Source organism: Anser anser (genome assembly GCF_964211835.1).
Source record: "Anser anser genome assembly, chromosome: 2".
NCBI classification, from domain to species: domain Eukaryota; kingdom Metazoa; phylum Chordata; class Aves; order Anseriformes; family Anatidae; genus Anser; species Anser anser.
The window spans coordinates 54,320,939-54,335,768 of NC_139721.1; the positions used below are offsets into that span (position 1 = coordinate 54,320,939).

The 14,830-nt window shown below is 41.9% G+C and overlaps 1 protein-coding gene across 18 annotated transcripts in view; it reads right to left on the bottom strand.

Annotated features, from left to right (window-relative positions):
* Positions 1 to 14,830, bottom strand: part of PPP4R1 (protein phosphatase 4 regulatory subunit 1) — a 64,509-nt gene that overhangs the window by 8,844 nt on the left and 40,835 nt on the right. For all 18 annotated transcript variants that reach the window (XM_083826641.1, XM_083826640.1, XM_083826638.1 and 15 more), the window contains 4 exons: positions 14,108 to 14,238; positions 12,079 to 12,596; positions 4,323 to 4,498; positions 390 to 485 (listed from right to left, as the gene is read on the bottom strand). In XM_083826641.1, coding sequence (XP_083682767.1) covers positions 390 to 485; positions 4,323 to 4,498; positions 12,079 to 12,596; positions 14,108 to 14,238 — 921 coding nt within the window. The remainder of the gene's footprint in view (positions 1 to 389; positions 486 to 4,322; positions 4,499 to 12,078; positions 12,597 to 14,107; positions 14,239 to 14,830) is intronic.

Sequence of the window (14,830 nt, forward strand, 5' to 3'; positions counted from 1 at the left end):
GGGTGGTTCCACTCAAAACATTTAACAAAAAAAAACCTGTTTCCTCAATAACCTGATTTCCATTACAGAATAGCTTCCATAGAAAATTAAACCCAACGAAACCAGAACCTGGAAGTCTATGATAGTTGTTCTTGCATCAAAAAATACCGTCATCTCTTATACATAATTAAAACAGAAGCAACTGCCAAATTAAGCCATTATCTCTGGAAACACTGAGTATTTTAAAATTACTTATTTAAGAGGTTTGCCATATTTTATAGAAATTACATACAAAATGACTTAATGAGACTGACTGCATGAGACTGACAGCATAAAAGAAATCTCCGTATTTATTTAAAAATCCCACTTCTCTGATATATGTAGGAAAAACTGAAATCACTGTCACTTACCTGGACTTTGGATTTTCTTTCTTCTTCAGGGCTGAAACTACTGTTGGTGCTCAAATCCGAATCATTATGGATATAGTGAAGTGTGGAATCCATATTCTATTAAAAATAGACAAAAACACAAAATACATTCAAGTATTAAAACAAAACCGTCAACATCAGGCATTGCTACCCTCACCTCAGGGTCTTTTTCTTAGATTAAAGAAATACATGTTTTAATATCAAATACAATTTTGATGCAGCCTGAAATCAAAAGGCTTATTAGATAAATCTTTCTGCTTTACATTTCAAACAAAGGCTCCTCTTAATCTGCTCCATTTGGGTTCTTAAGGAACGAAAATCACAGGAGAGGAGTACCTTTGAAAGTGCATTAAGGAAAACGTAAATAACATGTGGGTCACATCGCTTCTTCCCCGAAGGGAAAACGAGAAAACATCTGTAGTGGATTTTGCTGGATTTGGTGCTTTGCATTTGTGCTAGGAAAAGGTCAAAATAAAGCCACTCTTACACATAAGAGTGAAAACTGATGAGGCTAATGCTGTTGCTCCTTTCCGAGAGGTGATTACTCTATAATCATCTCTACAGATGAGCTTCACCTTATAATGCAGTGCCCTAGTGGACAATGGCTGTTGGCACCAGTCTTCGAACCCCTCAGCAGCTTTTTTTTTAAGCAAATCGTTTTTTTTTGGCAATCATTCAAGCATCCTGGGGTACATATCTGGGCCTTGAAGATAAGGACAAAGACTCCGAGTGTTTCAGAACTTGAGCAAGAAGCAAAGGTTTGCTGTGCTACGATCAGCTGTGTTGCTGAGGGGATGCGATGTCACTGTCTGTATCAGGGGAGCCCTCCAAGTGCAATGAACTTTGCATCATCAGCTTGTGAATTTCAAGAAGTACGCGATGAATATTTGAAAAGCAGATCAGGCTGCCGTCTGGTAGAACAGGACAAAGACCTTTTTGCCAGGTATGATCCAAAGTATCTATAAACACTGCAGGGTGAGCTCTCAGGGGTCAATATAAGCTCCAAAGGCATGCCCACTCCGCGAGCTGTTCAGATCAGTTTGACAACGAGAATTTTCAGGCCAAGTACTATAAGCATCTTCAAAAAAGCATCCAGGATACCATCTGCCTTCCTGGGTTTGACTTCAGACACTTGCTTTTTCCTCATCCCTGACCTGCTTTCATCCAAGCACTGGGTTGCAATGTTAGTCACCGAGGTACAGCTACAGGTGAGAAAGGGCAGGCAGGACCGCGGGGCAATTGCACATTGGTGGCACTGCAGTCCCAGGCTCCCTTCTGGCTTATCAAGCAGCATGAAGGTGTCAAAGAGCCACGGGAAGAAGAGATCTGCAAGTGACTCAGTAACTAAATGTGTCCATCAGCACACAACTCACACTGCAGAATCTCCAGAGGCTCTGAAAAACAACTCTACAGGATTCTAGTTTGCCATTCAACTCTTCACTCCTTTGTCTATTTGGCTTCTTTTTCAGAAATCTACAAGAGATCATTTTCAGCATTACCTCTAAGCAGTACCTCTATTCCTGCAAGTGCAATTTAGCCTGTATTTCTTCCATGTTATGTGCACACACTGAATTGAGCAGCGCAGAGAGCCAGGACGTGAGAATTTAGCAGGGTTTAGTCTTAAACTTACTGCATACCAAACCGGTGAGCGACCACCTCCGAGATGCAGAGTATGCATAGTGGCCTTACAAGCCCCTTACCCGAGATTTCCTTTACCTGCAGCAGAACCAGAGCTCTGTGGCTGTCCCAGGACCCCCGCTCTGTGCCACGGGTTGCACACCAAGCCCACAGCACCACGACAAGCACTGCTGGTGCCTCCTGACAGTCAGGGCAGGTGGCCGACACACAGAGAGAAGGGGCCAGTCTCAGGGGTCCAGACTGCAGCCCCCAGTCTCCTCCTGGCACCCACCCTCTTCTTAGAGGGTGGTACTTGAGCCTGACAGAGATGGGCTGATTTTACTCGAGTTTCCTATCTCTTTATTCTACTCCTCTTGCTCCCTCTCCCTTCAACCAAAAAGAGGGGACTCCCACACTCATCTGCTTTGAAACCTTATAGAGAGCAGACAACCTAAAGAAAACCAAAATGGCTGTCCTCAAGAAAAAAAATCAAACAAGGAACCTCACACCCAACAAACAAGCTACATCTATGTTCCAAAGCCTCATCTGTTCTCTTCATTATACCTTTTTTTTTTTCCTATTTAAAAAGAGAATCTCTAACATCTAGCTTTAGCTCACTCAGGAGCCTATACAGCTGTAGGAGGACAAGCAGTTTGATTTTGCTTTGTGTGCAGAACTGTGAAGGCTGCTTTCAAATATAGAATACTGTAGCCTGATTTTTCTAAAGCTTCCAGTTCAGTTCCCCTACCGATTCTTCGCTACACTGAGACCTAAAACAAAATAAAAATCAAAACAAAACAACAACAAAAAGACCTCAACCACCTGCGAAAATCAGAGCTCTCTTCACTGCCAGAGGCAACAGGCCACTCGCCCAACAGATCACAGCTTGATGCCCAAATTCTAGGTCACCTCTATGACATCCTTTCACTTGTAAAATGAGCATTTGGTTCAGTGCCAGAAACAAACAAGGAACTGGCAGATTAAGAGCATCCTTTTAAAGAGCAAAATTGAAGCATGTGAAAACAATGTGCACCAAAAATGTGACACGTTCTTATGCTTTGTGTCAGCATCCTATTCTGTCAAGAAATAAAACATAAGAACAGGTCCCTCTGAACAAAGACTACCCTCATTATTCCCCAAAATCAGGACAGAGGATTCATTCACGCTATCCTTTTACAGGTTAACATTTTAAAAATGACTACAAAGGATGCTATGATAAAGAAACATATCGAGCAGGACATCAGGATTTGGGGTGTGTGCGCTTTTTGTTTAAAAAAAGAACACATTTGTAGTGTTACATTATGACTGTGTCTACAGAGCAGTATGCAAACAAACACAACATTCCTCCACTCACCAAATGTTTTTGGGCTCTATGGTCCAACAGCTTAGATGAATCGTTAATTGTCATCTAGAAACACTGCTCTAATTTAAAGAGGGCTGAAAGCCTGCACTGGACTGACGTCAGCTCCTGGACTTCTCACGGACACTTATCAAAAATGTCGTCTGAAAATGCCATTTACGCAACACGGTTCAACAAATCACTTGTAGATAATGGAAATTGTATTTGGGAACCATTGCTTTCTATGTAGTTATAACTTGCAGTGACCAGTTGTTTTTGACGTAGTGTTTTTGACACTGTAGGTAACAGAAAATTAGGAGTACTAGTATCAAATACCACAGACTTCAGTAGGGCAGGGGACAGTGGCAGAACGGTGAAGAAAGAGGTGCAAAAGCAACCCAAAAAACCTTCAAAAAACATTACTAGTTGCTAGAATACAGTTTCTCTTTCCACCATCCACACATCATCTTAGATTTCAGGTCCTGAACTTCTCATGCAAACCAGTAAACTACCATAAAACGCTTCTCCAAGGATCACGGAAGCAACCTACCTTTTCCTGCACACCAGAAAAAAAGAGGGAGCGAGGGAGGGTACTGCAGTAGGTAGATTCACTTACTGTCAAGCAGGACTCTGTTTTAAGCAAGACAGTTGCACAGTAATAAACTGCAGTAGCATTAAAACGTTTTAAAATATGATAGTCACAACAAAGATTTTAATGGAAACAATTTCAAGAATTTATCTGGATAAACACAAACCCAGCAAAAATAAGAATACCCCAAACAACTCATTTTATTTTAGTAGCTAGCGTTTCAATACCAGCCAATACAACAAAACGTCATGCTAGCCAAAGTAGGAAGCATTTGACTGCAATTACTGCACAAATACAGAATACAGCTCTATTACTGGAGCCCTGGAAATCTGAATGGAAAAAAAAAAAGAGCACAAAGCATGCATCTTACCTCAACAGTGTCACCAATTAAAGGCACGATATCACCCAGTATAGGTTTAAAGTTTTGTTGGTCATTGATGGTTAGCTCAGTCTGTGAGTCTGTTCCCTTGCCGGTGCTGGCCATCGTCTCTTCCTGAGGATCCAAACTGGATGCTCTGAGTGCAGCAGACAACACCTCCACTTGTGCTGCAGCATAGGAAAGAGGAAAACGTGAGGGACTGAGCTGCAATCAACTTTCAGCAAGGCCACAAATCAACTTTTAGACATTGACTAATAAATTGAAGAAAGGCTGAAGAGCTACGTAGACAACAAATTCAAGATCCTTGACCGATAGTAAGTCCTGCAATGCGGACACATAACATAAAAGACGAAGTAGATAAATGCTCCACTCTTTCCCTAGGGACAACAATACAGTTCTGTAAAATTTTGTCTCTAACGCAAAAAAATAAAATAAAAATGAAAACAAAACCCAACCAAACAAACAAAAACCACAGGAGTAAAAAACTGCTGTTGTGGCAGGACCAGTAAGAACCTCAGTCCGTATTAAAGGTGCAGTCTCTGGGACAGAACAGCACGCAAATACCAACATATGTGTAGGGTCTTTTGTGGGAACTGGGGATAAGAGAGGGAAAGGAAAAGTAATTAAAATAAAGGTTGAGAACAGGTTATTCATACTGAAAGGGGCTGCAGATTTCAGTTCTAAGAGACCGTCTCTTTCTCTCTCTCTGACCATTAAATTCTCGAGTTCTGATAGCAACACCAGCGGGATCTATGTAGGAAGGCCCTAGACCCCAGAAACTGCACAGGACACTTTATACTCCTTGCACCCTCCACACAAGTAAGGAAGGCCGCACTGTTTGATGTCCTCTCATCAAAAGGATGCGTTAGCACTTCATGCTCTGCCATCCACTCTTTTGAAAGAGATCCAGCAGTTCTGGGACTCTTCTGCTTTCCAACCCTCTGCTTCCTGCTAATTAAAAAATAAAATAAAAAAACCCACAACTTCGGTTGAGCAATGTTCCTTGGGTATAGCCTGACTGAAGCAGATCGGTATCACAAGCAACCTTCCCTGCAAGCAGCACAGAATTCAGTGCAGATTGATTTACCCTGCCTTCTTTCCTCCCCCTCCTGAGCCATTACATTTACCCAGCCGTCCAGAAGCTCTGCTCAGCAGACAAATGGCTTTTCTAAGGTTTCTTGAAGGCTATGCTCATTCCCAGATTAAATGACAAACCACACGCTTGTGTCCAATCTCACTTTGCCGTACCAAGTTACAGAATCTCTTCCTCTAGTTTTTTGATAGTTACCGACAAGCATTAGACAAAAAGTTGGACTCATTTGTAGATAGAAGGTATTTCTTCTATGCAATATAGCCATTACAAGAAGCAAAACTGGAACTCAACACAATCTCAGCTAGGAAAAATTGTAAAACACTCCGCTGGTTGACTGGTTTCTAGGTGAGGTCTGATAAGCAGAAGTGAAGATGATTCTTTTCAATATGCGATGCCAGCTCCAGAGCTGTGTCAAACCTCTAAAATAACTGAAACATTTTCTTGCTGTACAATTACTGTTATTCACCTCAACATGAAAAACCTACTGCAAATTAGACGCTTAGAAAATGAAGCCAACATCATAGTAATAATTCCACCAAAAAAAGAAACCGCTCCCTAACATAATAATGCGCCTTTTATGTATAATCACAGTATAGCATTAGGAATGTCACAGTAAAAGTCTTAAGATTAACAAAAGCTTGCTACAACTTCTCTATTCAAGTGTTACTTCACTGACAATAATCCTCAGAACGTCAGGGTCCATGAGACAAATGGTTTCAAGGTTAGTAAATTTCTCCAAAATAAATCAAACAAGAAAAAAGCCCACCCCCTCCCCCCAGAGAAAGCAAAACCCCCAAACCCACCAACCAAAACCCACGCAAAATAGGCAGACATTTCAGAGCCTCTGCTAAGACAAGATATGCCAGTCAGATTTCTGGTTTATTCTCATTTAGAGAAATTAAACAAGAAAATTAAATGGAATTTAACACATCAATGAGACGTCTTTCATTAAAGAAGTCTTCATGACAAACAACTTCAAGAAAAATAGAAGTACCCTCCTCTCATTTTCAGTCAAAAGTCAAGAAAGCCTTACCTTAACTAGACACCACAAACTGCTTAAACCCTGAATATGTATTTACTAAAAAATTCACACAAAGCTTAATGGGACAAAGGCCATGCATACCCTGGTATCCTCTGCCTGCCGTAGGGAAGATAGGATTCAAACGTGTGTTGTCTCAGCTTCTTGTCAACTCTACAGTCCCAAGACACGGGGATGAAGCCCAGGAGAGGCCAAACTCCCAAGGATTTCATGATTGCCAAGTGCCTTCCTATTTTTTTGAATGCTCCTCCATAGGTCCTGTCACCCAGGGCGACTCCAATGCTGTTAATTCACTAGAAGGTGAATTACCTAAAATCCATAAACACCTTAAGGTCCTAGCCAAAAAAAGCCAAATCCACGTAAGACTAGGAAATGGTGGAGTGCTTGGTAAAGCAGGAAGAGAAACGGAGAGTGCCTGTGTATGTGCGTATGTGTGCATAGCTCTAGGTGGCTGCCTTGAAGATCCTGACACTCCAGAGTGTCCTGATGAGCTGTCTTCACTGCTGAGGCATGTCCCCTTGCCATGCCATCACATACCCTTCTAACCGTAGGGGCTGCTTCTCCTCCCCTTCTTTTACAAAGATCTTTCCTACAGCTATAAGACAGGCAACATTACCAGAAGTCCGTTAAAAGTACAAGCAAAAAGATAAGGCTCCCTTCTGATGCAGGATGCGCGTGCCTTGGAGCTCTTGGGAAGCAAGGTTTCGGGAGGGAGAGTGGACAGAGACCTGCTAGTTGTGAAAGATAAAATTAAAAAGTAAAAATTTAAGTTTAGAGGTCAGCTTTCTGCAAAACACAGGATGGATGTATTGGATGTATTGCACTGGTAAGACAGTCAGTGTTCACTGGAACTTAAACCATCCTCTAATTAATTCTTTCTTCCTCTGACTTCAGGTTCAGGTATTTTTTTTTTTTTAGCAAGAAATGAATTACTCTTGGTTACTGTAGCCACATCCTAAAATAACTGGCACAACCTTTAAATTCAAAAATACTTTTTACCTGGCCTTATTACACTCTCTGGTCCTCAGGAGTTTCTGCCCTTTCAATATACCATATTGCTGTTTTCCATTTCTCCTGATGTTTCACTAGAAGACACGAATATTTCTAAGTGGCACTCTCCCTTCCCTCTTCTGAAGGATCTTCCTTGCATTCACTTCTCACTCAGAGGCAAAAGCTACAGGCAACATTAGTGGGGACAGCAATGCAAGTCACTAAGGAAACACACCCTATAGCATCCAAGCAACAGGGACTCTGAGTTGAAGAGGAGAATTATTAGAGAGAATTATTATTTTAATAAATATTAAAATAAGAGGAGCTGCTTCTCCCCTTCTCCCCACCTACCCTTCCATTAACAACCATTTTACACCGTCACTGTAGGCACAGCTAGTAGCCTACCCTATATACATAGTTTTTATACAGTGGGGTTGATAGACAACACATTTGAGCTCGTTTTTTTCCATCTTCAGTCTCCATTTGCCAAAGCAGCCTGGAGCTGGCATAAGCCACAGTTAGCCCCAGTAACCCGCAAGCCAAGCTCTCCAGCTTCCCCCAAATAATTAGAAAAGCTGACATTGCATCATTTAACACTTCCAGAACATGAAGAGATAAATAAAGCTCAAGATAGTGTCTCAGGAAAGAGAAATAAGGAGATAAAAGTACATAGGGGAAGAAAAGCAACTTCTGAAGTAAGTGAAGACAGCAGCAGCCTCAGAGAGCTGGAAAAATGTGACCTGAATAAAGCCCCTGTGATAATTTTAAAAGAGCTGACATACTCCAGAGGAACGTGCAGGTTTCCATCTCCCAGTTTCTAAGACCCTCCGGATGTGTGGCCAGTTGACTGGAAAGGCCGTATTAAGAGGAGTTTCTTATCACTGCTTAACTTTGCACAGCCTGGGTAGCTCTCAAATGTAGGGTAGCAGAGACAGGCTGCCTTTATCTTGGTTGCTGCCTGCTCAACAACCTATTGCAAAGATTTATCACTTTGTCAACAGGCTAGTTCTGGAAAGAAAGCCTCAGGGTAAGGATTTTGGGGAGGGAGATTCAGTTAAAGCAGCTCACCCCCTTCTGACAATGAGATTATGGAAAAATAATGTGTTCAATAGCAATTGCTGGCCTCTGTTAAAAATTATATTTGCTAGAGACCTCATCATTTCCCATGCCTTGGAGCAAGGGTTTGAAGTTTGAAATGGAGACTGCTCTGATGGCAGGGAGGTGCACTGCACAAAGACAGCAAACACAATCAAGTTACAAACAAAAACACCACCACCACCCACACAGAGAAAAGCACACGAGGACAAACAGTTTGTTCTGCCTACGTAAACAGAAACTCAGTGCTTGGCAGCCGGACACCTGGACTTTTGGGGTATGCACTGGACACACTGCCCTCTGGGCTGCACGAGCTGGCAGTGCCTTTCCATTCAACCGACCCTCCCCAGTGCCGTGGCACCCCCAGGTACCCCTAGGATAGGAACCAGGTTGTCCTGTTCTCAGTCCTTCGCCCATAAAGGTGCAAGCAGGTGAGAAAAGCAGCACCTCTACACAACGTACAGGGGCGAGGAGAGACGTGAAGTAGAGGGGAACGTGGAATATGGAAAGAAAAGGAAATGAGAACAAAAAAAAAAAGGAAGCAGGAGGGGAAATGTGTATGGAGGGAGGGATCCAAGTACAAACGTACAGTGGCTGGGTATGCAGGGCAAAGCACAGAAAGAAAAAGAAATATACCTGTACTCCTCTGACTCAGGAAGAATCCCTACCCGTGGAACTCCAGACCAAATCTCCACACCTGCCTCAGCTGCCAGGGACTGGCTCTGACACCAACCAGCAAACGGAAATCACTGACCTCTGCTGACTGCTCCCGAATGGGCACCAGCTTATCATCATCACCAGTTACTGTACAGAGACAAGTAATACAAATTCCATGTGATCTGAACAACTTTCAAAAACCCTGCCAACGATGCAGACCGACGTTGTTCCACTCAACGGAAATTCTTTTTTTATTTAGAAAATGTTCTCCGAAACCGACCGTGTTAATAGAAAGATGCTGAAGTTTCAGTCAAAAGCACTGAGAAGCTAAGAACAGCCAGAATTAAGGTTGTCTGAATGGCTTAACCTTACCGACACACGCATAGCATCATACACTGCGGTCCCATTCCCAAATGCTTTTGCTACCTCCTCCTCACTTCATCCTGCGCTCTCTCTTAGTGTGTTTGCCCCATTTGCCACAGAAAGCAGATGTGTACCTGCGAGAGCTCTCCAGTACTTATGGCGGGCCTCCGCTCAGCCACCACAGAGAGCACAGCGCCTCCTGTCCCCATCCCTTGGCCAAGAACACAGCAACAAAGGCAGGAGCACAGCACGGAAGCAGGAATCCAGGACTTGGGTGAAAATGAAGCAATGAAAACAAGCGCAAGAAAGAAGTCGTGAGGGAGGAAAGAGAAAATTCACTGCACGCTCAGTCTTTGCTGTCAAGAGCCAGCCCACTCACTCATAAAAAAGCAGTGGCTAGTCTCAGAGGAAAAACATACAAACCCTAAGCAACACCGGGACTGTTTGGCAAACACTTGCAGGATAAGTAATACCGAAGATGACAGTAACCTGAGAAATTAAGAAATTTTGTAATATTGCTACGAGAATAACAAATTAAGACATACTTCGGACTGAATATTTAAACCATCGGTTTGCAAAAACAGCCTTAGACAGTTAAGATAGAAGCATTCCTCCTTGTATTGCCAGAAGGAGGCAGGGGCAGAGCTCCAACCTCCTGGATCACCCCCAAAGGCAGTCCACCTCCCTCTTACCACAATATGTGGAGTGTAAGTCCCAAATCATCGGCACTAAGTCAGCTACTAACAGATGAAAGTCTGGACACCCACCACTTTATGTATGCTTTAGTGTTTCAGTGCTCATTCCATCAGTTTTGGTCTCAACTTTTTTATGCCTCAATGCACTTGTAAATTAAAATTGCAGTGTAAAATTAAAAGCAACACTACCAAGTCAAAGCAGGCATGTTGTAAAGTTCTGGCTTCTGAAGTATTTGGACGAAATTATGAGAGCACATGCAAGGGAAAGAAGTGAAACAAGCAGTTCTGCATTGAGTGCAAGGTTTTAAAGTTGTGTTTCATGGGGCTTCAGTACACAGCCCTGCCCAAGTCAGAGGTTCTGAAGGGTCACTGAGTAATTAAGACCAAGGCAAATAAACAAACCAGAATAAATGGCTCTGGTAACCCCAGTTCAAACCCAGTTCAAACACTAAACTCCTGGGCACTTGGAACTCATGGTGTTGACAATCTAGTTTTCTTCCACTGAAATGCACAAGTACAGGTCAGCAGCTGTAGAGAAAACCTCTTCACAGCCAGTCAGAAGAGCTACAAAACAAGGCTCTGAGACAAGACATGAAAACACTCCACAGAAACAACAACCCCATAACACAAAACAATTCTGGATATACAACACATAGCCTACATAAATCTTAATAAAAACTGTTTAAGGTATGTTTCGTAACTGGACAGAACTGTGTGAAAGTTTTAACAGTGGGCTTCACAGATGGGTTATTTAAAGACTGAGATCATCAGTAAGGCTGATTTTTTTCCTCCTTCCTTTGAAAGACCAACTGCCCAAAGCATTCTTAAAGTTTTAAAAATAAATTTAAAAAAAAATCTGCTGATTTTACAATAGATCAGCTAGAAGTAACCCAAAATGGATCTGAATAATATTCTTAGCATATCACCCAACTAACAGAATAGAAAGAAGTTCAAAGCAGTAACAGTTTGTTCTAAAACATCTGGTTTTCCCCACTCCAAACTTCCCCCTCTTTTTCCTTCCTACTTTTTCTTGTATAGATGCATGCTTTCCTCTAGGGATTCTTCAGCTTCAGAATAACTTGCTTTCTTCCTTAGTGGTAGCTCTGGATTTTCTAGCTGTAACCCTCAGACTTGATGTGCCTTAGGATTTATTCAGCATATGAGTTCCAAGGAAACATATCTCCAGTAGGTACGTGTGAAACAGCCACATCGTTTTAGCCCAGGAGGCATCTCTGAGGTGATGCTGTACCAGCCAGTTAAGTTTTTAAAATGGAAGATGTGTGTTCACTTCAAAAACTCATCTTGGATCAATTTTCAACTTGGCACACTTAAGCAGACAACATGAGACTGCAATAATCAAGATCTTATAGAAAAATGGTAAGGCTAATTCATTAAAAACAAAATAGGTAACTCATAAAATGAAAGCCACATTTATCATATTTTGGTATTTCAAAAAATCTTCATCTGCTTTGTTTTGCATGTGTGCTAATTATAAAATCATATCGCAATCTACAGCTTATACCACTGAACCATCCATTTGATTATACTGTCAAAACAGGCAGTTAAAATTTTATACTGCTATGTGTATTCAGTTTATGGAAGGAATTATACTACCTTTAAACATTTTTACACAAATGCAAGTTCCCTTTTGGTACATCATCACTTCTCCCACTTAAATCAAAATAGAAATGATTTCTTCAAGGACAAGGAGAAAGCAGTTCTTCTGACTTTTAAAGACAAAGTTCAAGCCCAAACTGCTAAAACAACACTTGCACATCTCCGAGCACTAAAAACGCTTTGGCCTCTTTACAATACCTTTTACATCTGGATCGTCTATGTGGGGTTCCAAATTTTCTATCATTTCTTCCAGCTCTTTCCTTGTTGCCATAGGAATGTTTGGAGACACTGGCATTGTGAGTTCCTGAATTTCTCTATCGAGTATTATCTCAGAAGTCTGCTGAAGCTCAAAGTCAATATCTATTTCAGGAAGTGGAGTCCTCCAGAAATGAAAGGAGTTGTACAATTCCTGCTCTGAAAGAGAGGTTTCCTGTGAACTTAGCCCAGCCTCCCGCAGTCCTGCTGTACAGCGATGAGAACTTCGCTCGTTCTCGTCAGCCATTTCCCCACAAGGTTCTGAAGATGAAGTGCAATGAAAGGGTGACTCAGTCTGGAAATCACTTTCCCTCTGGGAGTTATTTGACACTGCATTTTGATCTTCCATGGCATTTTCAAGTTTTCTTGCAAAACCATCATTATCAACACGTGAAGGCAGATCCTCTGTTCTGTTGTGCTCATCCTCTGCTGTGACATCTTCCGCGGTTCTGATTTGTTCACTGTTGAGTGACAATGTAAACAGACTATTTAAAAAAAACTTGTTGCAAACGTTTTTTGAAAATTCATAAGAATACTATCAGCTTGTTATTTATCAAATTAGTTTTACTTACAGCATAGCAAAACAAGTCACACAATCAAAGAATGAGAATGGTTGAGATTAGAAGGGACTTCAGGAGGTCAGTTGGTCCAAGAGCCTTGCTCAAGCAGGGACACCTATACCACATTCAGAAAGATTTCGAAGATATCCAAGGAGGAAGACTCCTCAGCCTCTCTCAACAACCTGTCCCAGTGCTCAGTCACGCTCACAGCACAGAAGTGCTTCCTGATGTTCAGAGGGAACCTGGGCTCCAGTCTGTGCCCGTTGCCTCTTGTCCTGGCACTGGGCACCACAGAAAAGAGTCTGGCTTCACCATCTTTAGACCCTCCCTTCAGGTATTATATACATTAATAACATCCCCTCCTGACCCTTCTCATCTCTAAGCTAAACAGTCCCAGCTCTGTTTATCCTGTCCTGATAGGACAGATGCTCCAGTCCACCATCATCTTGGCCCTTTGCTGAACTTTCTTCAGTTGCTCAATCTCTTTTAGGTTTGTGAGAACTAAGCACAGCACTTCAGATACATCCTTACCATTGATGAGTAGACGATCCTTCCTTAACCTGCCAGCAGTATTCCTAAATGCAGCCCAGGATACCGTTAGACTTCTTTACCATAAGGGCACACTGATTCATGTTCAATTTGGTGTCCACCAGGACCCCCAGAACCTTTTCTGCTTTCCAGAGCTGCCTTCCAGCCAGGCAGCTACAGCACGTGCTGGTGCCTGGGGTTGTTCTTCTTCATGTGCTAGACTTTGCGCTTCCCCTTGCTGAACTTCACAAAGTTCCTGCCAGCCCGTTTCTCCAGCCTTTCAAGATCCCTCTGGATGGCAGCACAACCCTCTGGTGTCTCAGCTGCTCCTCCCAGTTTTATGTCACCTGCAAACTCACTGAGGATGCTCCTTGCCCAGTTATCCAGATCATTACTGAAGATGTTGAACAGAACTGGACCCAGTACACCCGAGGTACACTGCTTTTTACTCACCTCCAACTAAACCTCATGCTACTCATCACCAGTCCCTGGGCCTAGCCCTTCAGTTTTAAATCCACCTCACTCACTGCCCACCCATCCAGCTCCATAAGTCAACAACAGCTTCTCTGTGAGGATCTTATGGAAGACAACATCAAAAATCTTACTGAAGTCTACATAGACGATATCCGCTATTCCCCCCTCACCTAGCAGGTCAGTTACTTCATCATAGACAGTACACTGTAAGGTATTTGGAGGCGTCCTAAATTAATGAATAGCTCTGTATTTTTAGTAAAAAACTGAAAATTCTGGTATTCTGTTCAGTAAGATGAGAAGTTCCAGATTTTTCCAAGATTTATACAGGAAAATTAACTTTATGAAATTGCAAATCACATAGAAAAAAAATAAGGAGGAAGAATAATCTGTAGATTTAGGAAATTCTTTACCTGTTTTCCTGTGAAGAACCATGATCCTCTGGGTTTTTACCATCTTCTTCTTTAAAATACTGACCACTGCTGGATGGATTAGCAAAAGTTGATATGAAAGGCCCCAGAGACTGAAAAGCAGCTTGACGGACCTAGTGGAAATGGTCCAAGAAAAAAAAAAGTTATATAAATAGTGCTGTCCTACAAAACATAAAAGTCCACTGTTAGGAGTAGGAAGGGTCATAAGTCTATGCAGGAAAGCAACAGCAGAGGCTCTTTTCTGGAAAAGCAAGCCAGCTGTATATCTAGACTGATAGGTGAAAAATGTTAAGAAAAAACAGCGTAAAAACATTTAAATCACAGGTTAACTGTATGTTGACAGGCCCATTCCCCACAACCAAAGAAATCACAATTATTTAAATATCAGAAATGTAAATTTGAAAGCTCAGCCGACAATTTTAACGACCTGGAAGGAAAGAGTTGTGGTGTGGCAAACATACATTTCATTATCATGAATTTGACTGATGACAAGCTTAGTATTTTTTCCCTTTCTAGTTCATTATATCCTTCATTTGCTCCTCTCCTTTCTTCTACTATTTATTCTTCCCCTCTCACCAATGATCCTATCTATATCCATTTCTATTATTAGATTAATTCTGCTGGGCTACACCTTGCATGACTTTTTTTTTATTTTTTACACAACTTGTAAAATATCACTTTTGGCTCTTTAGAAGTAGCCTGCTC